The sequence below is a fragment of the Mesoplodon bidens genome, assembly GCF_964165515.1.
Source record: "Mesoplodon bidens genome assembly, chromosome: 7".
Taxonomy (NCBI): domain Eukaryota; kingdom Metazoa; phylum Chordata; class Mammalia; order Artiodactyla; family Ziphiidae; genus Mesoplodon; species Mesoplodon bidens.
Window position 1 is genome coordinate 42,950,463 of NC_138164.1, and position 26,357 is coordinate 42,976,819.

The 26,357-nt window shown below is 45.2% G+C and overlaps 1 protein-coding gene and 1 pseudogene across 2 annotated transcripts in view; one reads left to right on the top strand and one right to left on the bottom strand.

Annotated features, from left to right (window-relative positions):
• The window catches only part of LOC308620770 (centrosomal protein of 78 kDa-like), a 1,829,729-nt pseudogene that overhangs the window by 1,658,586 nt on the left and 144,786 nt on the right, over window positions 1–26,357 (top strand). The gene's annotated exons all lie outside the window — the stretch shown is intronic.
• The window catches only part of LOC308621087 (forkhead-associated domain-containing protein 1-like), a gene marked incomplete at its 5' end in the record, with an annotated part of 101,097 nt that overhangs the window by 61,560 nt on the left and 13,180 nt on the right, over window positions 1–26,357 (bottom strand). The window contains 2 exons of the mRNA XM_081241259.1: window positions 3,469–3,739; window positions 19,998–20,204. Of these exons, the coding sequence (XP_081097385.1) occupies window positions 3,469–3,739; window positions 19,998–20,204 (478 nt within the window). The remainder of the gene's footprint in view (window positions 1–3,468; window positions 3,740–19,997; window positions 20,205–26,357) is intronic.

Here is a 26,357-nt window from a genome sequence, read left to right on the forward strand (position 1 = left end):
TTCTTGCTACTTATAGTGAAATGTGAGGGGGAGAGACAGTTAAAGGAAGGGCTGTTAAATCAGGGCAATGTTCTGGGCTTGAAAATTCCTTGCCTCTCCAGGTGGCAAATGAAATGTAAGAAACAGGTTCTGGGCAAAGATCAAATCAAGGGCACTCTCAAGAAAACACAGTCCAGAGAAGAAGCTGAGGGTGTGGTTGTAAAATCCTTTGTTAAGAATACAGATCCAGGGCAGTGTCCAAGAGAACCCTTCGGTCAAAGAACTGGGCTTCTAAGAAGCTTCTGTCCTTTGTCAGTCTTTGCAGAAGCCCAGGGTGGAAGGGCTTGTGACAAAAAAGTCTGTGGGCGTGGTTTTTGCCTGATAGGATGAACCCCAATAAGAAGCACTGCCAACTCAGACTGACAGAGACCCACAAAAGTCAAAGAAGCGTCTGGACCCCCAAGCTTCTACAGGCAGGAAGCAGGCTATAAAACTATGCAGCCACATCCATGGGACACCTTTCATAGGAAAGGGAGGACGACTCAGAAGGCGGAACTCACGGACCAGGGGCAGAGCCAAGAGCCCTGGAAAGTCATTTCTGGGCAAGAGTTGGACTGAAGCCCAGTCAAGGAACTGCCGATATTTTCCCAGCTGGACTTCAGAACTGCTTTGGGCCAGGGACTCCTGTGTGCTTCCTGTTTTTCTTCTTTTGGAACAAGAGGAGTGTATGTAGCAGTGATGCTATGTCTGTCCCACCAATATGTGCTGGGTGTGTGAGGGACAGACCCTTTGTTCAGAGGTCTTCAGATTTCTGGAAGTAGTACTTGATGAGCTGAACGTAACGTACTACACCCATGAGCCCCATCTGTACCTGGACTTGATTTAGACAAGATTCTGGAATTTGAGCCGATGCTGTTACTGGGGTGAGATTTTGGGGGGCCTCGGGAGAGAGGAGGAGGAGTGTGAATCATTGAGGACCCGAGGGCAGGCTGTGGTAGCCAGCCTCCAAGATGACTGCTGATAATCCCCGCCTCCTGGTCTTCAGGCCCGTGTGTAGTCTTCTCCCACACTGGAGGGTGACGCCCTGGGTAACCATCAGGATACTGCAACAATGACAGAGCATGACTTCTGAGGCTTAGTCACAAGAGATGTTGCCATTTCCGTCTTGTCCTCCAGGATCACTTGCTCAGGAGGAGCAGCTGCCGTGTCCTGAGAACGCTCGAGCCACTCTCTGGGGAGGCCCATGTGGTGAGGAACCGGGGCCTCCTGCTGACACCCATGTGAGCAGCCGTGTTCGAAGTGGATCCTCTGGCCCAGGTCAAGCCTTCAGATGACTGCAGCCTTACGAGGGACCCTGAGCCACAGCCGTCCTGCTAAGCTGCTGCCAAATTCCTGACCCCACAGAAACCGTATAGATGATAACACATGTTTGATTTTGCTTTAGGCTACTACGTTTGGGGAGAATTCGTTATGCATTCATGATAACTAATACACATTCTGTGTTCATTTTACATGAAGGAGACAAAAAATGTTGAGTTCTAGTTAATGGTATATGTGCTAAAACATTTAGGGGGAGGACTACAGATGTGTGCTATTTATTTTGAAATGCATCCAAAAAATAAGATGGATTAATGCAGGACAAGAAGGATGGGTAGACAGAAATGTAATAAAGAGTACAGCAAAGTGTTAGCGGTAGAATTAGGAGGAGAGCTGTCTCTATAAAATTCTTTTTGCTTTGCTGTATGTTTGAAAGTTTTCACATTAAAATGCTGGTGGGGGGCTTCCCTGGTGGCGCAGTGTTTGAGAGTCTGCCTGCCAATGCAGGGGACACAGGTTCGAACCCTGGTCTGGGAAGATCCCACATGCCACGGAGCAGCTGGACCCGTGAGCCACAACTACTGAGCCTGCGCGGCTGGAACTTGTGCTCCGCAACAAGAGAGGCCGCGATGGTTAGCGGCCTGCGCACCGCGATGAAGAGTGGCCCCTGCTCGCCACAGCTGGAGAAAGCCCTCGCACAGAAGTGAAGACCCAACACAGCCATAAATAAAGAAATAAATTAAATTAAATTAAAAAAAATGCTGGGGGTAAATGGCTGAGTAATTTCTTAACTTGGGTGGTTGGTACATGAGCGTTCCTTAGATGATGATGATGATGATGTAAACTGCAGAGATACCTTTCATTTGCTCCTTAGTCTGTTTATTTCAGAATAATAACTATTATTTGAATGGCTGAGGGAAGTGACTAGGTGAGTGGTCCTGAGTGAGACCAGGGAAGGGTGTGGAGGCATCGAGAGACCTGGGGACTCAGAGGGGTCTGGGGCTGGGACACAGAAAACAGAAAATGGGACCTTCACACCAGTGGCCACAGAAGAAACCTGGGAATCATGCCAGGGACTAAGTCGACCCAGCTACTCTGCCAGTAAGCCTGGCAAGGCCAAGAGGATGGTGACAGACAGGAAGTCTCCTCCCCAAGTGCCATGAGGCCTTCTGGGGGGGAGGGGGGGAGAAGGAAACCCTGATGGCTGTGTGTCCCCAAAGTGACCAGGCTGTGAGTGACAGTCACTGAGATAACCAGCCTTAAATTTGACCGAAAAGCGTTATTTTAGATTAGATTGAATACATAACCTCCAGAGAAATAATTTTCTCCATAAGCCTCAGTCTCCTCTTACCTGTAAAATGGTAATAAAATATTTAAAAACCTCCTAAGGCAAGAGGGATTTCAGTTACCAATATGTCTGTACATCTGAGTTGAAGTATATAAATTTAGATTCTGATACAAATTCATATATATTCATATATATGTACAAACACACACACACACACACACACACACACACACACACACTCACCACAGAGGTACTGACGTGTGCAGATGGGCAGAGCACAGTCTTGGAGGAGTTTGTACCAAAAAGTCAACAGGGAGAATTCTGGTGATAAGGGTGACAGCTTATCTTTTACTGTTTTCTAACTTTCTGCTTATCCCAATTTTTTCACATTTGATTATGTTCTACTTCAGAACCAGAGAACATAAGCAAAAGCCAGAGGAAGACAAATATCATACCATATTGCTTATATGTGGAATCTAAAAAAAGGTAAAATGAACTTATCTACAAAACAGAGATAGAGTTACAGATGTAGAAAATAAACTTATGCTTACCGGGAATAAGAGGGGGGAGGGATAAATTGGAAGAGAGGGATTGACATACACAATACTATACATAAAAGAGATAACTAAGAAGGACCTACTGGATAGCACAGGGAACTCTCCTCAATACTCTGTAATGGTCTATATGGGAAAAGAATCTAAAAAAGAGTGGATACATGTATATGTTGAACAGATTCAGTGTGCTGCATACCTGAAACTAACACAACACTGTAAATCAACTGCACCTCAATAAAAATTTTTAAAAAAAGGGGAAAGCAGAAACTGAGACCCGTCCTCCTAGCAAAAGCCCCTCCCCAAAGCCGCCAAGGAAGCGCCCATGTGTACCTTGCCTGATGATGGGAACGCTGTGGGCGGCTCTGTCCACCTTGAAGGAGAACATCTTCTCGCTGGCACTCACGGGCCGCCTGTGGGAGGCTGGTGGGACCATGGGGGGCTCGGGGGACCCCTGCGACCAGCTCCTCTGCACTGGCGCTGTCCAGATGCCCGGGTAGAAGGGGGTCTGTGGTGGTGAGGGTGACTGGTTCAGTTCCTGGGTGGCCCAAGGTGGCTGTGGCCTTGGCCAAGGTGCTGGGCCCCTCACCCATGGGAAGGAGACCTGCAGGGGCAGACAAGAGGGTCAGGGGAGGTTACGAGCAGCTGGGGTGGTCTTCACCTTTCTGTCCCGGCGACATAATTGCTGCCCTAGATTTCGGCGTATAAGTCACTTCTCCCAAGAATCCCTCCCACACTCTCCCCAAATTTGGGATGGCGGTCCCCACCATGGGTCACCTTGCACACTATCGCACCACCATTTATTGGGTGCAGCCTTCGTGCCAGGCACCCAGTCAAGAGATTCACATGCATTACCTCATTTAATACCCCTGATGCTCTGTGATGAGCCCGAGGCTGAGCAAGACCTAGTGACTTTCCCAGGACCACAGATTTGGCAGTGAGCGTCTGAGCTGGTACAACGCCACCTCTGAGCTCTGAGAGGCTGACAGCTTTTTGTCTACCTTGCTCAGCACCGTATCCTCAGCTCCTAGAATAAACCCTTGGCACATACACAGTAGGTCCTTAAATATTGGTTGAAAGAATGAATGAACACATCTCCGAGATTCAAGCCCAGCTCTCCAGGACACACACATCCACACTGTGTGTCTCCCTGGCACTCCCATTCCACCTCTTCCCCGAAGCCGAGAGCTCTGGGGTGGCAGGCACCCCAACTGGCTCGAAACCCAGCTGGCTCATTAGCCTGTGATCCTCAACATCTGCCACATCTGATTCTTGGCAGACGCTCCATAAATATCTATCGAGGGAACCTTTTTTCATCTGACCCGGCGGAAGATGTCTCTATCTACTTTCATTAGAGAGCACATCAAAATCCATCTACACCAGGAGAAGCAAATGCTGAGAGGTGCTGACACCTGGCTTTTTCTTGGTTAATGCTGTTGTGGCCGTCCCTCCCTGTGCCTAGTGGTTAAACCGTGACATCGTGAATGCTACCATTTATTGTAATTACTCACCGATTTCTCGCGATAGCCCTGAAGGGGAGGAGCTCTCCTTATTCCTAGCTTACAAATGAGGCTTGGAGAGGTTAAGGACTTCACCAAGCTCAGGTGGTGGTGGAGAGGGTGGTGGGACTGGGGTTCTGGAAAGCTCTTTCCCTCTCTGTCTCTCTCTCCCTTCTCTGCCCCAACCCCACCCCCAGTCGCTTGGCAGAAAAAAACACACTTTTCAAGGAAGAAGCTAAGTTCAAAGGTTTGCCGCCTGTGGCGGTCACGTTTCTCTTTCTGCAGACTGCAGACACAGAATGAGAAACAGGACAGAATGCTTCCGAAATAGGAGCACTGGCAGACAGAACTTCCTATAGCTCCAGCTGGATTGTATTCAAGAGGAAGGTTCTCCACTCACTCAGGTTCCCAAACCAGTCTTTTAGCTACAGTCTTTCCCAGCCAAGTCAAGAATCTGGTGAATTCCCCTGAAGACCTTTTTGGAGTCAGGGAGAACACTGTTCGGGAAAATCAAACTCCAATTGCCTGGCGACACCTGGCCCAGCATTTATGATGACACTGGCCCCGTTGAAACCTGTTTCAGGAACGGACTTGGCAGTGTTCCAGAACTCTGTTACCTTATGTGAAGATTCGAATTTCTCTCCACTGTGGGCACCTCGGTCTCCACCTAAGCTTTCTTCCTTTCTCTCCTTTCAGAAGCTGAGGTGTCCTGCTCCTGCCTTGCACTCACTTCTCCATCCATCCGATCCCTTCCCGTCCTCTCCTCTGGGGCTGTCTTGCCTCAATCATTCCTACAACCTTTCCTCATCGATTTAATAAAGATTTATCGAATGAAAGGGCTGAAGGTGGGAAGGGGGAAATTTGAATATGTTTTACCCCCGCCTGATAGAAAACAAATCGAGAGACCACGGGTAGTGTGGAGGAATTCCCTTTTGTGCTGGGATGCTCAGGTAGATGTGCCTCACTGCCCACTAACTGCCAGGGTGCTAAAGGGAGTGCTCATATCTCATGCCTCAAGTGGTTCACTGCCGTAGTGGACAGGCCGCAACCCACCTGGCTCTTCTGGAAATTCCAGGAATCTCCCTCCCAATCTGTCGGCCCATTGCTGTGGGTGGGGCTAAGCAATCAACCAATCACACTCCCTGGACATACTGATTGGTTCAGTGGTGGGGCAAGTGATGCAATCAGAGCCAAGGAGACCCAAGAAGACTTGGCTGGACACCAGGATCTGGAGTGACCTGGTGGGACTTCAGAATGCAGCCAGCATGAGGGAGTGGAGCCCAGACATGGAGAGAGGGAAGCTGTTTATTCAGTGGTGTTAGTATAGTCACATTTCTGTGAGATGGATCTCCAGAACTTTTTCGTCTTGCAAAATGTAAACTCTATTAACCATTAGACAACAACTCCCCATTCCCTCCGCCACCCAGCCCGTGGTGACCAACATTCTGTCTCTATGAATTGGACTACTCTAAGTACCAAGTACCTCAAATAAGTGAAATCACATGGTACCTGTCTTTTTGTGACTGGCGTAGTTCACTTAGCATAAGGCCTTCAAGGTTCATCCATGTTGTAACATGTCAGAATTTCCTTCTTTTATTTTATTATTTGTGTGTGTGTGTGGTAGGCGGGCCTCTCACTGCTGTGGCCTCTCTCGTTGTGGAGCACAGGCTCCGGACGCGCAGGCTCAGCGGCCATGGCTCACGGGCCTGGCCGCTCCGCGGCATGCGGGATCCTCCCGGACTGGGGCATGAACCCCTGTCCCCTGCATCGGCAGGCGGGCTCTCAACCACTGCGCCACCAGGGAAGCCCTTCCTTCATTTTTAAGGCTAAATAATATTCCACCATACAGTTTAGAGTGTATTTTTTTTTATCCATTAAGCGTCATGGGCACTTGGGTGGTTTCTACCTCATGGCTATTATAACTATGCTGCTGTGAACATGGTGGGGAAAATAAGGAAGCTGGTTTTGAGCACTGGCTGGGGTGCTACCCTGAAGTGCTCCATCCCTGAGGCTGGCTAGAGCTGGTTTCTGTCGCTTGCAGCACACAGAGCCCGAACGATAGGGCCCCTAGTGGGAAGGAGCCAAAGATGTATAAACGCAGCAGAGACTCCAAGCTCTTCGGGTTTAAAAATTTAAAAATAAAGGTTTTTTTTTTTTTTTTTTCTCTGAAGCATGTTGGTTGAGGGTAGCTTTAGTTGGATGGTTAAAGTTGGTTTTCTCTAGTTTCCCGGCTTGCTTTATCAAAGGGAAGGTCAAGGTTTTCTCAGAAATTGCTGCTGGCAACTACAACGATACAGGCAGGGAGAAAAGCAAACATAAGAAGAAGACTCACATTAAAAGCTAGCTCTTGGCTGTACAGGAAGCATGGGGTCAAGGTCAGTTATCAACAAGTTTGTTTTTATTATTTATTTATTTTAGATTTAATTCTATTTATTTTTGTCTGTGTTGGGTTTTCGTTGCTACGTGCAGGCTTTCTTTAGTTGTGGCGAGCGGGGGGCTACTCTTGTTGTGGTGCGCAGGCTTCTCCTTGTGGTGGCTTCTCTTGTTTCGGAGTGTGGGCTCTAGGCGCATGGGCTGCAGTAGCTGGGGCACATGGGCTCAGCAGTTGTGGCACGTGGGCTCTAGAGCGCAGGCTCAGTAGTTGTGGCGCATGGGCTTAGTTCCTCCACGACATATGGGATCTTCCCAGACCAGGGCTCGAACCTGTGTCCCCTGCACTGGCAGGTGGATTCTTATCCACTGTGTCACCAGGGAAGTCTTCAAGTCTGTTTTTAGAAACTTTAGTTTAAAAATACATGCTAATGGGCTTCCCTGGTGGCGCAGTGGTTGAGAGTCCGCCTGCCGATGCAGGGGACGCGGGTTCGTGCCCCGGTCCGGGAAGATCCCACATGCTGCGGAGCGGCTGGGCCCGTGAGCCATGGCCGCTGAGCCTGTGCGTCCGGAGCCTGTGCTCCACAATGGGAGAGGGCACAACAGTGAGAGGCCTGTGTACCGCAAAAAAAAAAAAAAAAAAAAAAAAAAAATACATGCTAATGCCTTTTCTCTTTCTTTGTGTCTGTTCTCTGACCATATGGTATGTTGCCATGGTTGGGTTTTTTGTTTTGTTTTTGAGGTAGCATATGTGATACTCCTGATTTCTTTTCCATACTACCTTTAAAATAGCAGGTTGGGGCTTCCCTGGTGGTGCAGTGGTTGAGAGTCCGCCTGCCGATGTAGGGAACACGGGTTCGTGCCCTGGTCCGGGAAGATCCCACATGCCACAGAGCGGCTAGGCCCGTGAGACATGGCCGCTGAACCTGCGTGTCTGGAGCCTGTGCTCCGCAACGGGAGAGGCCACAACAGTGAGAGGCCCGTGTACCGAAAAAAAAAAAAAAGCAGGTTGTCAACCACCTGGATTAACCATGACCACATCCACGGCTGAATTTATATTAGCTTTAATAAACACAGGTCAATGATTTACTCAAGAAATCACTATCCATTTTTTTTCAGATTATCTATTTGTTCTTTGTGTTATTTCCCCAATATCTGCTTCTAACCCTGAAAAGAGTGTAAGTTGAATGGGACACCCTAAAAAAAATTCGAAGTAGTTTGCACATCGAGTGCCTACAGTACACATGAATTCTGCCAGGAAGCCCTGGAGCCTGCAGAGAAGGTGGAAACTTAGACCTTGCCCTTGGAGAGCTTGTTATGTGCTCTGCCATTTGTAAGTAATTGTGGACAATACAATGACTATGAGCCACTGTGTGGAGAAGCCACAGATGTGCCACAGACTGTGCTGGGCACTTAATGCATGTGGTCTCATCTGATCTCCAGAATAATCTTGCAGGAGGCATTTTACCCCTCATTGTGTGGATTAAGAAACTGAAGCTCAGAGAGGTTAAATGACTTGCCCAATGTCTCACGGCCAGGAAGTGGTGACACAATTTGACTCCAATACCTGTGCTCTTAGGACTTCTAGGTTACTCGAAGTCATGATTTATTACTTGCTTTCCATACTCACAAACGGATCTTAGACGACTGGTTAGTGAATGATAGGATATTTTCCAAGTTAAAAAAAGGAAATGAACATTAGATGGTGTGAAAAAACACAAGACATTGCATGGGCTACTTAGAAATGGGATTTTCTAGGAACACTGACAACTGTCTTATGGAAGTGTTATTCTTTCTGGTACATGCCACGCCCTGGAAGCAGCTCAGAGGACCCCAGCCTCCATCCGGGAAGACCTGTGGTATGTTCACTGCTGTACCAGAGGAGTGCTGGGGCCTGCTGGTACCCGCCCACGAGAACTGATTGTTAAATGTCCAGGAATTTTGCCAACTGGTTGAGAAACACAGCCATTAATAAGAATTAACTTACATAAATTTACAATTAAATTATATCAGAAACAATTGGTATACAAACTTAAAAGTCACCCCTTCCTAATTATTTTACTCTATTTTATTATTACCTATGCTCTTGAGGTTATTTCACTCTACTATATGTTTCTGTTGGAAATGTTACATAGTAATGTGTTACCACACCTCTCTTTCCTTCTCTGTATTCAGGGATGCGTCATTGGGAGCTTGAAATTGACCGTGGAGTGCATATTACACCATAGAAATCAGGAAATGTTATAAATGAGGGCTTGGTTTTTAAAAAGTTTTATAAATAGGTTTAATAATGGTGGTTCATGTAGAGCTTGATTTTGTTTGTTTGTTTGTTTTGTTGATTGCCTAGACTTAAGACAGTAACGGAGAAAATGTTAACAATGCAGATTATACAAAAGCATGTTGTGTCTTAGCCGTTATGTTATGAATAGAGCAAAAAATTGGGGAAACGTTCTTCGAGTATTTAAAAATTATTATCTGATGCAGCAACAAAGTCACTCATGTCACTGATGAACATGTGAAGTTCTAACGTCTTTCTTTTTTCACTTGTATTATTCATAAATCCAAAATATCCAAAAATACCCACCAGTGCTCAGGTTGGGAACTCTCTCATTCGTCAACTGCAATGAGAAATTGGCTATGGATACAAGAGTTCACCTAAAGTCAATGAAAGCATTCTGTGAGACTCAGCTGGCTATATAGAATTTACAAGAAAGAGTACTGTATATTTTGTTACATGGATAGACTGTGCTACACATTCTTTATATCAGTAAACCTTATGCTATGCATCCATGTACTTTACTTTTCCCAGAGAGCTGGTCATTAAATATTTACCAGCCAATTGCTGGCTGTGCTGGCACCCAGCAGAGTGCCTGCTACTCATGGTAGATGTTCGCTGACTGAGCTGAACAGTTGGCAAATGGAGTGTAAATAAAAAGCACTTTGATTCTGGGGCTGGGATGGGGAAAACACATGCTAAGCCTGGTGCATCTTGTAACAGCAGAGAGTAAGCAAGTGCCCAAAACGAAAAGGTGGGGAGATGCTCAAGGACACAGCAAGCAATCTGAAAGAGCTCCCAGTGGCCAAGGCTGGAAGAATTTGAGCGAAGAAATAGTTAATGAGTATTGGATTATAATTCAAAGTGTAAAATCAGTATACATGGATCCATACTGACATAGATACATTAGTGAGTAAATCCATAAAGGAGGGAGAAGAGACCGGCTTCCTTACAGAAGAATTTAACATACATAGATGTGGAGCTTAATTCCCATGGTCTGGAAGGGCCTGGGGGGTAGGGGTGATGGTGGCGAGCAGGGACACTGACCGCAGCATGGAGGAGCCATGGACCTGGAAAGACAGAATGGAGACTAGAAAACATGGCCAGTAGATCTCAGAAGCCAGGAGAGGGTGCTACTTGGTGCCAGGACAAATGGCCTTTATCTCAACAGCTACCGGGGTGTCACCGTAACTCAGAGACGGGTAATAATTCTATGTCCCCAAGAAAAGGGTAAATCATGTACGGGGCTTCAGTGTGAGAAATCAGGGTTATACATTTAGAACACAGAACCGCCAAGTTATACATTATTTTTAGGTTTTGGAACTTAAAAGAATTAAGTCCCTTTGAGCTGTTCAGAAAAGCCATTCGTTTGGGGTTTTCCCAGCTGTGTTAAAGGAGATCTGGCCCATCTAATTTTCCCATTTTCTTGTAAATCTTCAACCTTACGGTTTTTCCTTTCCTTTCAAGTTCTAATCAGCTTCCTGGTCAGTCCATAAAATGGGAAATAGAATCTAATGAGAAAACAGCCGGATTTTTGCAAATAGCTTTTGCTACCCCTAGACTTGGCCTGCTTCAATTCGGTCTTGCCAGATAGAGAGACGGAATGAATGAATGAATGAATGATCATCAACTAAGTTCAGAGAAGGAACAACGTGGTTCTGATTTGGTAACAAAGGGTGTGGTCTGCCAGAGGAAGCAGGACGCGGCCGGGTTCCTGACCGAGTCTGGGTTCTGTCTCAGCAGGATGCTAAGGGTTCAGCCCGCGCTCCCGTCTCCACCTCCCCCGATGTCATCTGCATCGCCTGTAGACATCTGGTGACAACACAGCCTCAGGGGTCCTTTTGTGTGAGTTTCTGCTGCAGAGGCCGAGCCTGAGGCTGTCTGCTGCCCCGTGCCCTCCACTTCACTGGTCTCGGGAAATCGCCTTTGATATGAAACACCCAGCCTCAGGAGTTCTCATCACATAAGTAAGTCCCCACGGGACCTGTAAGAGCACAGGGTAGAGGAAATCCTACAAGGTTAGGTAGGAGGTGACAAAGCTTGACCAGAAAGAGGCTTTGTTCTGAAGGGCACCATACTCTCTGGTCATTCACTCAGTTGCCGGCTTCTCAACCCCCGGTACAGTAAAGCCACATCCTCCTCAACAACGGGCCCAATTCAGAGGTCCCAGGAACGTGGAAACACCACCCTTCTTGGGGATGGACAACTAAGGCCCAGACTCTGAGCTTCTCATCACACCAGTTCACCACAGGAGAGAAATGAGCAACTCTGCTTCCTTGGAGACTGGCCTGGGACTTTTCCAATGGAAAAGTGGATTATTCATCATTTTCCTCCCCCCAGATCCCTAGTGGCAAATCCCGTTAGGAAGGCTCCACTTAGGCAATAGGAATGCTTCCTAATGTCATGGACATCTTCTTTGTTTTTGCCTCCCCCGCATCCATTTCTTCCATCTTCTGGATGGGCACTTTAATTTTTTTGCAGGGAAGACACCCTTTCCCTGACAATCCTGAGTCCATAGAACTCTGACCCTTCCACCCCAGGGGTGAGACCATAACCCAGGTCTGGCCAATCAGAGCATTCCTGGCCCCTGGCCTCAGTGATTGGTTCAGGGGAAGCCACGTGATCCAAGCCACTGTCAATGAAGATGCTGGCTCTATCCCTGGAACTGCTACTTTGTAGGGTGCTGGGGCTGCTGGTGGCCACTTTCCTACAGGTGAGGCAAGAGTCTGTCTGAGATTGGGAAGCTAACAGGGAAGAAAGAGTCAGATTCCTGACCATGATTTGGGCGCCTGGATCCAGCTGGGCCTAAGCTGCAGCTTTTGGCCTTTTCAGTTCCATGAGCTTTTTTTTTTTTTTTTTTTTTTGCCTAGGCTAGTTTTAGTTGGTTTTATGACACTTGCAAACAATCAAATTTCCTGGACAGTATGCTTACTGAGACTTTAGCATAAGCATCACTATGTACTCAGAGTGAAAGTTGTTTTAAAGGTTATGACATGCTCAAATAAAACCCACCAGACTGTCATCATGCACCAAGTTTACCTTTCAACTTATAAAAGTAAAGCAGCATCTCCAGAGAAGAATGATTTAAGACCAAGGAATCAATCATAAGACAAGTAGTAAAACGCTGCTTAGAGAAACTTAGATAGATAAATAGTCCTCTAGCTACAGCAGGCTTCAGACTACAAACCCCAAATTTCTGCTTCAAAAGTGACTCAGGGAAGACATTCCATAGTTTCATTTATTTCGTTTTTTGGCCTCGCCGTGCACTTGTGGGATCTTAGTTACCTGACCGGGAATTGAACCCAGGCCCTCAGCAGTGAGAGCACTGAGAGCACTGAGTCCTAACCACTGGACCACCAGGGAATTCCCAACAGTCCACAGTTTTAAAAGAAAACTTTCCAGTTGAAGAAACAGGTAAAATTTATAATATGCATCTGTTGTATATATAATATGTTAATGTCTAGGACATTTATCAGATCCATGTCAATGTAATTATATTATTACTATATTTGCAAATGCATATATATGTGTATGTATATTTAGAACCACATATTTCCAGCTCTTTTTTAAAGAGGTATTGAAAAGCCTGTTCAAAATTTAGTTTTCCAGCTTGTCTGTTTTTTCTTATTCCTCAGTAAACTTAAGCAATTAACCAGCACATTTCCTGGCACACAGTAAGGCTCAATCTGAGTGAGTTCTTTCTCCCCAGCTCCCCCCTCTATTTTAAGTTCTTCTTTTAGAAACCAAGTCAAATGAAAGAGGCAGGACTGCATAGTGTTACAGGCAGAGGCTGGTCAACGTTTTCTGTAGAGCCAGACAGTAAGCATTTCCAGCCCTGTGGGCCATAGGATCTGCCCAGCTTACTCTGCCATTGTAGCCGACAACACAGGCAATACTGAAATGAATGGGATGGCTGTGTTCCCAGGAAACTTTACAGAAACAGGCGATGGACCGCACTTGGCCCTGGGCCATAACGTGCCGACCTCAGGTTAAGACCTTGGGATCCGGCATCACACAGACTCTGGTGCGGCTCCCGGCTCTGCTCCGTCTCTGGGACCCTGACGAGTGTGTCATTTCTGTGCCTTGTCTGTAAGACACAGGGATACCAACAGCCATTTCTTAGTCTGTGAGAAGTGGGTGAGACAGTGCACGTGAAATGCTGGGAACACGTCCTGGTCCATAATAAATGAGCATAAAACATTAGCCACCAGGTGTGATCACCATCGTCAAAAAAGGAGAAGAAAGGGCGCAACTGAATTTGTCCAGGAACGGCAGCAATATCCCTGGTAAAGAGTTAGTGGGTAGACTTCCCTGGGGGCTCAGTGGTTAAGAATCCACCTGCCAATGCAGGGGACAGGGATTCGAGCCCTGGTCCAGGAAGATCCCACATGCCGCGGAGCAACTAAGCCCATGGGCCACAACTACTGAGCCTGTGCTCTAGAGCCCGCGAGCCACAACTACTGAGCCCGCGTGCCACAACTACTGAAGCCCACGCACCTAGAGCCCATGCTCCGCAACAAGAGAAGCCACCGCAAAGAGAAACTCGCGCACTGCAAAGAAGGGTAGCCCCCGCTCGCCGCAACTAGAGAAAGCCCGCACGCATCAACGAAGACCCAACGCAGCCAAAAATAAATAAATAAAATAAATAAAATAATTAAAGAAAAAAAGTTAGTGGAGCCAGGGACTTCCCTGGCCGTCCAGTGGTTAAGACTCCACGCTTCCAATGCAGGGGGTGCAGGTTTGATCCCCGGTTGAGGAACTAAGATCCTGCATTGGTGTAGCCAAAAAAAAAGTTAGTGGAGCCAAACAAGCAAGGAAGCCAGATAACTGAAAATGCAGTTTCTCCTATTATCAGTGGCTTTCGTTTTTACCCACATAATGAATCATCCCCTGTCAGCGTGTGAAATTGCAGGTTGGACTGGGAATTGCAAGACCTTCCTTAACCTCTGGGCAGTGAAGGACCTGCCTCGGCTCTCACGGCCCCACGATGCTTCGTGCTACTAGGAAAAGGCTCCAAGGGACTCAGGAGAGCCGGCTTTTAATCCTGCCTCTGGATCTATATGATTGATGCCTAACCTTGGGGAAGTCACTGAAACTCTCTGAGCCTCAGTTTATGCCATGATAGGGGTGGTCCCAGGGATCTCTATAACAACAACTGAAGGGGGAAAGGGGACCTGGGATTAATGAGTAGCTCCTTGGCAGAAATTGGAAATTGAAGCTCAGAAAGGTAAAGCTAGTTGCAGCTGGCATTTCAACTTGGGTCCATCCAACTCCAAAGCCCTTGCTTTCTCGATTGTGTTCTGCAGAGCTTCCCCATTAAAGCAGCAAGGAATATTGGCCGACAGAGGGCGCTCTTCTCGCAAGACAGGACGTCATGACATTGCAGGGACAGAAGACAGTATCCAGGAGCCACGTGGGAGAGTCTGGCTGGACTGGGAACAGGGCAGAGCAGGCTACAGGGAAGGCCAGACACAGGCTGTCATGGGGATGGGGCTGCCGACAAGGAGCTGTCAACCCCCTCATGGAACAACTCGGCACGTCATTTGTGGCGCCTGGCTTCCTTTTTCATTCTGGCCATTTCCATCCGTTTTGCCGTATTTCAGAACAGAGAAAGACATGATTGATACATACGGGTGACGTGGGTTTCCTTACTCAGCTGCCTTGTAAGAACGGCGCCACTGTGACTAGCACAGCTTGTTTCCACACCTCCTTTCCCAGAGCTCAGAAAGCACGAGTAAAGGCAACAACGAACAAAACCCACAACACGGCAGCACACCTGACTCTGGGACTTCAATTTCCCACGCCTGGTGCCAAGACTCTATGGGATTAATCAACGGTTGCTTCAGGGCATTGCAGATGGCCCTGCGGGTTATGTCCTGCACAGTTTCAGTGGGCGCCATCCACATGGACTACGTTGTGAATGGTGACCCTGGAGCTGTGCAATATGGCAGCCCTAGGTTATACTTTGATGAGAGAGCTATAATTTACACAGTATGGTCCTGGGGGCTTCCCTGGTGGCGCAGTGGTTGAGAGTCCACCTGCCGATGCAGGGGACACGGGTTTGGGCCCCGGTCCGGGAAGATCCCACATGCCACGGAGCGGCTGGGCCTGTGAGCCATGGCCGCTGAGCCTGCACGTCCGGAGCCTGTGCTCTGCAACGGGAGAGGCCACAACAGTGAGAGGCCCGCGACCACAAAAAAAAAAAAAGGATGGTCCTGGGCACAACCTGGCTGCCAATGCACTTTGTCAAACAAGAGTTTTTCTTTATATTTTTCCATCTTGTATGTTATTCTATGGGTAATTTATCTGCAAATGTATTTATCTGCTAGCGGGGGCAGGTCTTGGGAGGTTTCCCTGTCCATAAGGACACTTACAAAGGAGGCATCTTGGCTGCTCCCTGCTGGTTTGCTTGACTCTAAAGCTGAGGGTTATCATGTGCTTATTAGGTGCCAGACGCTGGACTAAGCAATTTACGCACTTTGCCCACTTAATACCACAGTCACTCAAGGTGGTAGGAACTATTGTTACAGGAGTGGGGACCGAGGCCCTGAGAGGTAGATGATTTGTGCACGTCCAGTATAAAAGCCGGTCAAGAGCAGGGCTGGGACGGCGCTGGAGTCAGCCTGACCTCAGGGCACGTGCTCTAACCACTGAGACATCTGCAAACACATCTGGATTCCTAACCGCCCCGCACCTCACCCGCCTCCCCCAATAAAATGCCGTCACACCCTCCTCTATTGGTTAGGGTCACCACAAAACCTGAAATAAATGCTTTCATTTGGGAACTCTTTGTCGGGAGAAGAACAGTTCTCATCATACTGAATCTGTATGATATCAGGGCAGTCCTCCGTGGAAACTCCATCCAAGGAGGAAACACAGCGCCCTCACCAGGGACCCCAAAATCAATTGGAAACAAGAATAGGCCGGAAGCAAGACGGCCACGAATTTTTTAGAAAAACTGGGCTTCAAAATATTTGATGAGAGATGCTCTTCAATACCTCTCCCTTTTCCCCTCTTCCTTTCTCTTCTTTTAAACAGCCAGCAGCTTGGGGTCATCAGGAAGTGGAATTTGTAGGAAGGTGTCAGTCAGTCCACAGGCTGCCCTCACACGGACGCTGCAAAGGACCCCTCCATGAATATGAGCATCATGGATGGAAGCTCCTCAAGCTGGGGACGCCCCGGCAGAGAGCACTTTTGAGAAGATGGGGCTGTGGAGAGTCCTGCAAAGTGCCCTGGGCACAGGCCAGGGGAACACTTGTGCAGCTGCCTGCAGTCAACTGAGGAATGAAGCAAGGTGCAAGTGCGTGTAGGAATAAGAATTGAAAAAATCCGTGCATATTCGAGTGACCGTGAGAGTATGCTTTCCTCGGTGTGAAAACCAGTCAAGGCTACTGCTCCAGCTAGCATCAGACTAAATGGTTTTCTCCCCTCCTTTTTCCGCAAGTGGGGATAGTGTTTAATTTGCACTGACTAGCTGTGTGGCCCTGGGGAAATTACTTAACCTCTCTAAGTTTCGGATTCCTTGTCTGTCAAATGGGGATCATGGGAGAACCCATCTCATAGGTTGCTATGAGCGTGAAATAAGGGAGAGCAGGTGAATTGCTTAGCACAGTGCTGTTCACGTCAGTGATTCCTCCTGCTGCTCTCCTGGTTTCTCTTCTTACAAAGCATCTTCTTCCGTCTTATCTACTCAAGGTTAGAGGTCGTCATCACTTTTTCCCACAATTATATAAGAAGTACCTTGTAAAATAAAGTCCCCATTCCATAGTTGTACACCCGTGTGCATAACAAACTTACTCAAAATGGCCAAAAGATGGAAGCAACCCAAGTGGCCATGGATGGATGAACAGGTAAACAAAATGTGGTGAATCCATACAATGAAATATTCAACTGGAATGAACCATGAGGATATCATACTAAGTGAAATAAGATGGTCACAAAAGGACAAACAATGTAAGATACCATTTATATGAGGAACCTAGAATAGTCCAATTCACAGACACAGAATGCATGGTGGGAGGGGAGGAAGGAAGCAGGGGGTTTGATGTGATGGGCATAGAGTTTCAGTTTGGGAAGATGAACAAAGTTCTGAAGATGGATGGGGGTGATGGCTGCACAACAGTGTGAATAGATTTAATGCCACTGTGAACTGTACACTGAAACATGGTTAAGATGGTAAATTTTATGTGTATTTTACCATAATTTTGAAAATTAAAAGTTAAAAACAAACCCCAAAATGAAATACCTCCAAGGTTTCTCCGAGGTTTGGGGTGATAGAAATGGAGGAAAATGTTCTGAGAGCAGGTTGTGGTGATGGCTGCACAACTCCATCAATATATTCAAATTGATTGAATTGGACACTTCAAATGGGTGAAGTTTCTGTTATGTAAATTGTACTTCAGTGAAGCTGTTAAGAGCAAGCAAGCAAACAAACACATGCTGTGATCCGGAGGAAACTTTGGAGGATGAAGGAGCTGTTCACTGTCTTGATTGTGGCTATGGTTTCACAGGTGTACCCATATGTCAAAGCCCATCCACTTACAGACTTTAAACATGTGCTGTTTATTGCATGTCAATTATATCTTAATAAAGCTGTGTTTTAAAAAGGCAGAAGAGTATTCCATATATAACGAACTCCTTATAATATATTAAACTCCTTAGAATATATTAAACAATATAATTTATTAAACAATGCCCCCTTTGGATGGAAATTTAGGTTTCAAATTTTATGCCCCTATAAATAATAGTTCAATAAATATCTTTGTAGGAAAAAAGAAGAAAAAAATGCAGATATTGTTTGCTGCTCCCCCTCTTCTTCTCCCCACGGGCAGGCCACAAAGTCAGAATTTCCCAGGGAGGGGGCCTGGGAACCTGTAATTTGACTGAACATTCCTGAAAAATTCTTGGAATCAGACATGTTGGGGCACATTGAATCAAACTTCATGAACTTGGATTTTCAGGCTTGGGAGTGTGAAATCCCCTTTTCTTTGATCCCTAAAAAATTCTGTAAGTGTTCCATACAAATGATTCTAAATTTCGGTTTCCCTCCTATTGGCGGTGCATCAGAATCATCAGGGAGCTTGTGAGAATGCATATTCCCAGGCCCTACTCCCAGGGAGGATGTGTATGGTTGCCAGATTTCGCATAAATAAAGAAATGAATAAATCAATATATAATAAACTATAGGGTGTCCGTTAAATCTGAATTTCAGATAAACACCAAATAATTTTTTTAGCATATGTGGTTCCTTGCAATAGTTGGGCCACACCTGTACATAACAATTATTTGTTGCTTATCTGAAATTCAGATTTAACTGGGTGTCCTGTATTTCATCTGGGAATCCTAAGTATGAGTCCTCAGGCCTGGGGTGAAGCCCAGATCTGCACTGTTGGTCTGCTCCCCACGTGCTTCTGACGAGGGGGATCCTTAGAACCCATGTTGAGAACCCCTGATCAGGTCAACACCTTCTATGTCAGGAGCCCCTCCTCAGGGCGGCCAGTGGATCCCAGTGCATCCCACAAGTGAGCACACTTTAATGTTGGTCCAAGGAGGAAAAGGGGGCTGAGAAGCAGCAGGAGAAAACTGTCCCAGGTTTTCAAAGCCAAACGTGGTGGATACGGTGTCACGGGCCCTGCAGCCTGAGGGACGGTGCTCATCTTCTCTGAGTGAGTATTTAAGGCTGCCTAGTGGACCCACACCCCAGGATTCTGTCTAGATTCTCTAAACTTTATTTATTTATACCCAGCCTCGTCCCAGAAAGGACTTTAAGCCTCGGAGGTCTCAGTCCATGCAGGGTTCTTGGTGCTGGCGAGTGAGGTTAACACGCCGTCTCTCTGGGACACACACGACAGGTATTAATTGTGTGCTCACCACGAATGGGCATTATTCTGGGAGCTTTACAATGATAACCATCTCATTTAGCCCTCGAGATAAGCCTGCAAGGTCATTGCTGTCGTTGGCCCCATTTTGTAGATGAGGAAACCGAGGTTCCGAGGGGTCCAATGGTTTGTGCAAGAGCGCACCGAGTAGGCCAGTGGCAGAGCTGGGGTTCTGACCCAGGACTGTGTTGCTAACCAGCCCCCATCCTGCCTCCCTACTGAACCAGATACTTCTTGTCACTGAGCTTTGCTGGGCGAATTTTGGGTTACGTTCCGCTTAACCTGGGGCCATACTTTAGGTCCTGATCCCGGGAACATTTCTGATCCGGTGTGATAACAGCTGGCAGGCCTTGAGCGTCTACTCTGGCCAGAGACTTTGACTTTTTATACATAGATACTCTCTCAACGCCCTGCACCGCTAAGAAGACCCAGACCCAGGCATACAGAGAAGCCTGGCCGAGGTCACAAAGCTAGGAAGTTGCAGAGCACTGATCTGCCTAAAAAGGAAGCATCCATCTCTGCATCTTCAGAAGCACACACTTGCTTTCCACCTCCCCTCGCCAAGCTTCACTTTTCAGGAAAACGCTCTCGCTCCGGGCTGGTCGCTAGGCAACCCTTGCATGTAATTCCACGAAATGCCCAGAAGACGGCGCGAGGACTCGCTCTCCCCGGGCACCCACGCGATGGGGCTGAACTTCGCAGAATCGCGAAAGCAAGAGTGACGCGCTCCAGACGAACTCCACCTGTGGCCGTACCCGAGCCCTAGGCTGCACGGAAGGTGGCACAACACGGCACCTCTGCACCCCACCCCACCCCACCCCCGCAGGGGCCTGGACTCACCGAGGCTGGGTTTTCGATGACCAGTTCGTAGGTCAGCCCTCTGGACCCAAACCTCAGGATGTCTCCGGGTAGGAGCTTCACAGCCACGTTCTGAATGTGGCACTCATTGACGAACGTGCCGTTGCAGGAATTGAAGTCGTGGAGAACAAAGCTGCTTTCGGCCTCATTATATTCAATGAGTGCGTGATGGTTGTCGACGTCTGCAGACTGAAATGCAGAAGGGGGACAGTCAGAGCCAGCAATAACAGGAATAACAAGGAATAACTAGTGCCACTGACACTGGGGGCCCCAATGTGCTAACCACTTCATCTGGCTGGACAGTCACTGCAATCCTCATTTTAAGAGGAGGATGCTGAGGGTCAGAGAGGTTAAGTGACTTGCCTAAGGCCACACAGCTAGTGAGTGGAGGGTCACCAGACCCTGACAGCAGACCCAGAATAGATGCCCAGTTTTGGGGTAGGGCGTCAGGCAACACAGAGGCAAGAGGGAACTCGGGGGGAATTGGCCAGGAATTGGCCACTTGATAGTTCTCTGATCCCATGCAAGGATCCTTTTGGTTGTCCCGAGTGGCAAGACAGCAGAAATGGCCCAACACAAACCAGAAAGGTCAGTTGGCAAGTGACAACTGTCCATTTACTGCAAGTGTTAAAGTTAAGGGGAGGTTTTGTAATAATTGTTGTTTGTTCTATTCATTTTTAAAATAACATGTTTTTTGTAATAATGCAGAAAATGAGAACTAGAGAAAAACACAAAGAAGACATTAAAATCACTTAGACTCCCGTCCCCCAGAGGCAGGCACCGAGAACACGGTGGTTCACATCCTTCCAGTCTTTTCTCTATGCTTACAATCTTTTTAAAAAGTTTAAACACAATTGAGCTCACACCACAAAACATAGTTTTATAACTACCTTTTAAAAGCCTTGGTGTACAATGAAGGTTTTTCCCATGTGCTTAATTATTACTGTTGCTTCTTAAAAGCTAATCAGAATTTATCTAACCAAAGATGATCTATTTTTCAATAGGGGCCCTGGTGTGACCACATTTCCCTCAAAAGAGAGAGACCCCAGACAGTGATTTGTCAGTGGCCTCAGAAACCTCCTGTGTAACCACTTTAATAAGAAGAATGAGCAAAACTCGGCACCAAGGAGGAAATATCACATCCCCACCTGGCCCCGGCGCCCTGGACTATGGGCTGCAGGGCACGTGCGAAGTCCTGTGTCTTCTCAGGACACTGCCTATGAGCCATCCACTCCAGCCTGAGACTTTGCAAATATTTTCTAAGTCACTCTTCTCAGAGTGCCTCACCCAAATTTCATAGAGAGTACTTGGACTTAGAAATCTATACTAATGTCCCACAATATAATTATAACCTATAGCTTATATTAATAATAGCTTATAGTATATGAATAGATAATAATATAACTGCATATATTAGTAGAATATATTAATGACACATTATGTGTAATTACACAAATGCCAGGAAATTTGCTAAGTGCTTTACTGCATTATCCCGTTTCATCTTCACAATAATTCAAAGGGATACTTCCTCATTTCAAAAAAATTTAATTTTTTATTGAAGTCTAGTTGATTTACAATGTTGTGTTAGTTTCAGGTGTACAGCAAAGTGATTTAGTTATACATATATATAATATCTATTCTTTTTCAGATTCTTTTCCATCACAGGTTACTGCAAGATATTGAATATAGCTCCCTGTGCTGTACAGTAGGTCCGATAGTTACTCATTTCTTAGATGAGGAAACTGAGGCATAGAACGATTAAGTGTGCCCACAGTCAGCCACTTTGACTCGCTTGGCTTGTTCCCAGGTTTGCCTGATTCAAATGACTGTGCCTTTACCCACTTTTCAAATTCCTACCAAACACTTTGGCACTTAAAATACTGAAACACAAGAAGAAAGCAGGAGTAGCTCTATTAATTTCAGGCAGAGCCAACTTCAGAGGAAGGAAAGTTATCAGGGATAAAGAGAGGCGATACATAGTGATAAAGGGGTCGATTCTCCAAGCAGACATAACAGTCCTTCACTGTATGTACCCAACAATAGAGCATCAAAGTATGGAAGGCAAAAACTGATAGAACTGCAAGGAGAAGCAGATGAATCCATCATGGTAGCTGGAGACCTCAACAGCCCTCTGTCAGTGATGGGCAGACCCACCAGGCAGAAAATTAGGAAGAATGAAGTTGAACTGAACAGCACTACCATCATCTGGATCTAACTGGCAACCACACAGCTTCATCCCACAGCAACAAAACACACATCCTTCTCAAGCTCCCATGGAACATTCATGAAGCAGACCACATTCCAGGCCACAAAATATACCTCAACAAATGTAAAAGGATAGAAATTATGCAAAGTACGTTTTCAGAACACAATGGAATTAGGCTAGAAACCAATACCAGAAAGACAGCTGGAAAATCCCCAAATATTTGGAGATTAAACAACACACCTCTAAATAACAGATGGGTCAAGGAGGGAGTCTCATGGGAAATAAAAATTTATCTTGAGCTAAATGAAAATGAAAATACAACCTATGAAAATTTGCAAGATGCAGTGAAAGCAGTGCTTGGAGGGAAGTTTATGGCATTGAAGGCATACATTTGAAAAGATCTAAGCTTCCACCTTATGAAACTAGAGAAAGAAGAGCAATATAAGCCTACCACAAGCACAAGAAAAGAAGCAATGAATGAAATAAAAAGCAGGAAAACAATAGAGAAAAGTCAGCAAAATAAAGAGCTGTTTGGTTTTTGTTTTTTTTTTTTGTAAAGATCAATAAAATTGACAAACCTCTAGCAGGATAACCAAGAAAAAAAGAGAGAAGATACAAATTACTCAAATCAGAAATGAAAGCGATGGCATCACTACTGATCTCATGGACACTGAAGGGATAATAAAGGAATATTATGAATAATTCTATGCCCACAGATTTTATAAGTTAATGAAGTGGACCATTTCCTTGAAAGACACAATCTACTGAAACTCACACAAGGAGAAATAAATACTCTGAATAGACTCATATCTAGTAAAGAATTTGAATCAATAATGAATAACCTTCCAAAATGGAAAGCACCAGGCCTGGATGGGTTCACTGGTCAATTCTATCAAACATTAAGGAAAGAATGATATCAGTTCTAAATAATCTCTTCCAGAAAATAGAAGAAGAGAGAACACTTCCCAGCTCATTCTGTGAGGCCAAGCTTATTCTAATAGCAAAACCAGATAAAGATATTGCAAAACAGGAAAATTGCAGACCAATACCTCCCATGAACATAGATGCAAAATCCTCAACAAAATATTAGCAAATTGAATCCAGTGATGTATAAAAAGACTTCTACACCACAGTCAAGTGGGATTTATTCCAGGTATGCAAGGCTGGTTCAACATTTGGAAATCAATTAATGTAATCCATCACATCAACAGCGTAGAGAAGAGAAATCGCATTATCATAACAGTAGATGCAAAAAGAGCATTTGACAAAATTAAACACCATCCATGATAAACTAACAAACCACCAAACCACCACAACAACTCTTGGCAAATTAGGGATGGAGGGGAACTTCCTCAACCTGATAAAGTACATCTATAAAAACCCTAAAGCTAACGTCATATTTAATGGTGAGAACCTAGAAACTTTCCAATTAAGATCAGGAATAAGGTGAAGATGTCCCCTTTCACCACTCATTTTCAACATTGTACTGTATGTCCTAGCTAATGCAACAAGGCAAGAAAAGAGAATAAAAGATAGATTGGGAAGGAAAAAGAAATCTTCTTTGGTGAGGTGTTTGTTCAGATCTTTTGCCCATTTTGCAGATGGCATGATTGTCTATGCAGAAAATCCCAAAGAACCGACAGAAAGCCCTCCTGGAACTAATGAGCAATTGTACCCAGGTGGCAGAATACATGATTAATATACAAAAGTCAATTGCTTTCCTATATACCAACAATGAACAAGTGGAATATGAAATTAAAAACACAACATCATTTACATTAGCACCAAAAAAAAAATGAATTACCTAGGAATAAATCTCACAAAATACTTAGCTATGTGAAGAGGTATATGAAGAAAACTACAAAATGTTGATGAAAGAAATCAAAGTAGTCTAAATAAATGAAGAGATATTTCATGTTTATTTGAAATTCCTTAATGATATATGATGTTTAACATCTTTTCATATGCTTATTTGACATCTGTAGATTTTCTTTGGTGAGGTGTCTGTTGAGCTCTTTTGCCCATTTTTAAGTTGGGTTGTTTGGTTTCTTACTGTTGATTTTTAAGACTCATTTATATTGTTTATTTATTTATTTTATTGAAATGTAGTCGATTTACAATGTTGTATTAATTTCTGCTGTACAGCAAAGTGATTCAGTTATACATATATATACATTCTTTTTAAAATATTCTTTTCCATTATGGTTTATCACAGGATATTGAATATAGTTCCCTGTGCTATACAGTAGGACCTTGTTGTTTCTCCATCCTGGATGTAACAGCTCACATCTGCTAACCTCAACCCCCCACTCCATCTCTCCCTCAACCCCCTCCCCCTTGGCAACCACAGTCTGTTCTCTATATCCATGAAGACTCATTTATTTTGGATACATGCTTACAGCATCTTTATTCATAACTGCCAAAAACTGGAAGCAACCAAGATGTCCTTTAAAAGGTAAATGGATAGACAAATTGTGGTACATCCATACAATGAAATACTAGTGATAAAAATAAACGAGTTATCAAATAACAAAAAAGACATGGAGGAATCTTAAATGCATATTGCTTAGTGAAAGAACCTAGTCTGAAAAGGTTACATACCGTATGATTCCAACTGTATGAAATTCTGGAAAAAGTAAAACTATAAGGAGAGTAAAAGATCAGTGCTTGCCAGGGGCACAGGGGCTCTGGGGCTCAGGATGAAGACGAGGGGCACAGGGGATTTCAGGGCAGTGAAAATATTTTTTATGATACTGTAATGGTGGATACTTGTCACTATACATTTGTCAAAACGAAAGAACGTACAACGCAAAGAGTGAACCCTAATGTAACCTATGGACTTAGTTAATAATAGCATATCAATATTGGTTCATCAGTTGTAACAAATGTACCGCACTAATGCATGAGGTTAATAATAGGGGAAACTGTGTGTATTGGAGGGGTGGATATATGGGAACTCTCTGTATTCTCTGCTAAAATTCCTGTAAACCTAAAACTGTTCAAAAAAATAAAGTATTAAAAAAAATGAAAACACATTAGCTCTTTGGAAAATGTCACCCACATCATCTTCATCACCATTGCCATTGATCTTTGTGTCCTTTGAGCCTTTGATAACCCATGAATGAGAGAAATTCTGTCTGTGACATTTTGTTTGTCTCTTGCCAGGCTTCACTGCGTTCAGTTCCTCAAAAACTGTCAGGCCATTATTAAGACATCAAAGCAAGCAGGAAGTTTTCAATGACTCCACAAATTTGGATGAGCCTCTACCACATGTTAGGCCAGGAGACAGCTTCCTAGTTCGGCCCTATAATATCACTCGCTCCCTTTACTTGGAAAATTGCTAAATGCTGCTCCTGGACAGACGCCCTGCTGCTAATACAGACTGAGTCTATAAGCCCCAGCCTACTGAGCTGTCCCACTATGAGATGAACTGTTATTTATTCATTATTATTTTTATTATTATCCTTATCGTCCTCTCACATATTTTGAGGGCTTCCTGTGAACTGGGCCCTGCTGAAGCATTCTGTGTGCATTTTTATCATTTAATCTGCATGACAGCCCTAAACAGGGACTCTATTGTTATCTCCATCTTAGAGATGAAGAAGCTGAGACTCAACAGGTGAAGTGAGAGGACAGCATCACCTTGATCCCAAACCCAGACAAGGACACGACAGGACAACCACAGACCAATATCTCTTATGAACACCGACACCACAGTCCTCAACCAAACAGGAGGAAACCGAATGCAACAGCACAGTAAAAGGATCATACACTATGACCAAGTGGCATTTATTCTTGGAATGCAGACCTGATGGTTCAACATATGAAAATTAATCCACGTAATACATCACATTAACAGAAAGAAGGAAAAAAATGATCATCTCGATGGACGTACAAAAAGCATTTGACAAAATGCAACACTCTTTCATGATAAAAGCACTCAACAAACAGGGAATAGAGGGAAATTACCTCAACATAATAAAGGTCAAATATGAAAGGCCCACAGGTAGCATCATACTCAAAGGTGAAAGACTGAAAGCTTTTCCTCTAATTTCAAGAATAAGATAAGGATACCTGCTTTTGCCACTTCTATTCAACAAAGTACTGGAAGTCATAGCCAGAGCAATTAGGCAAGA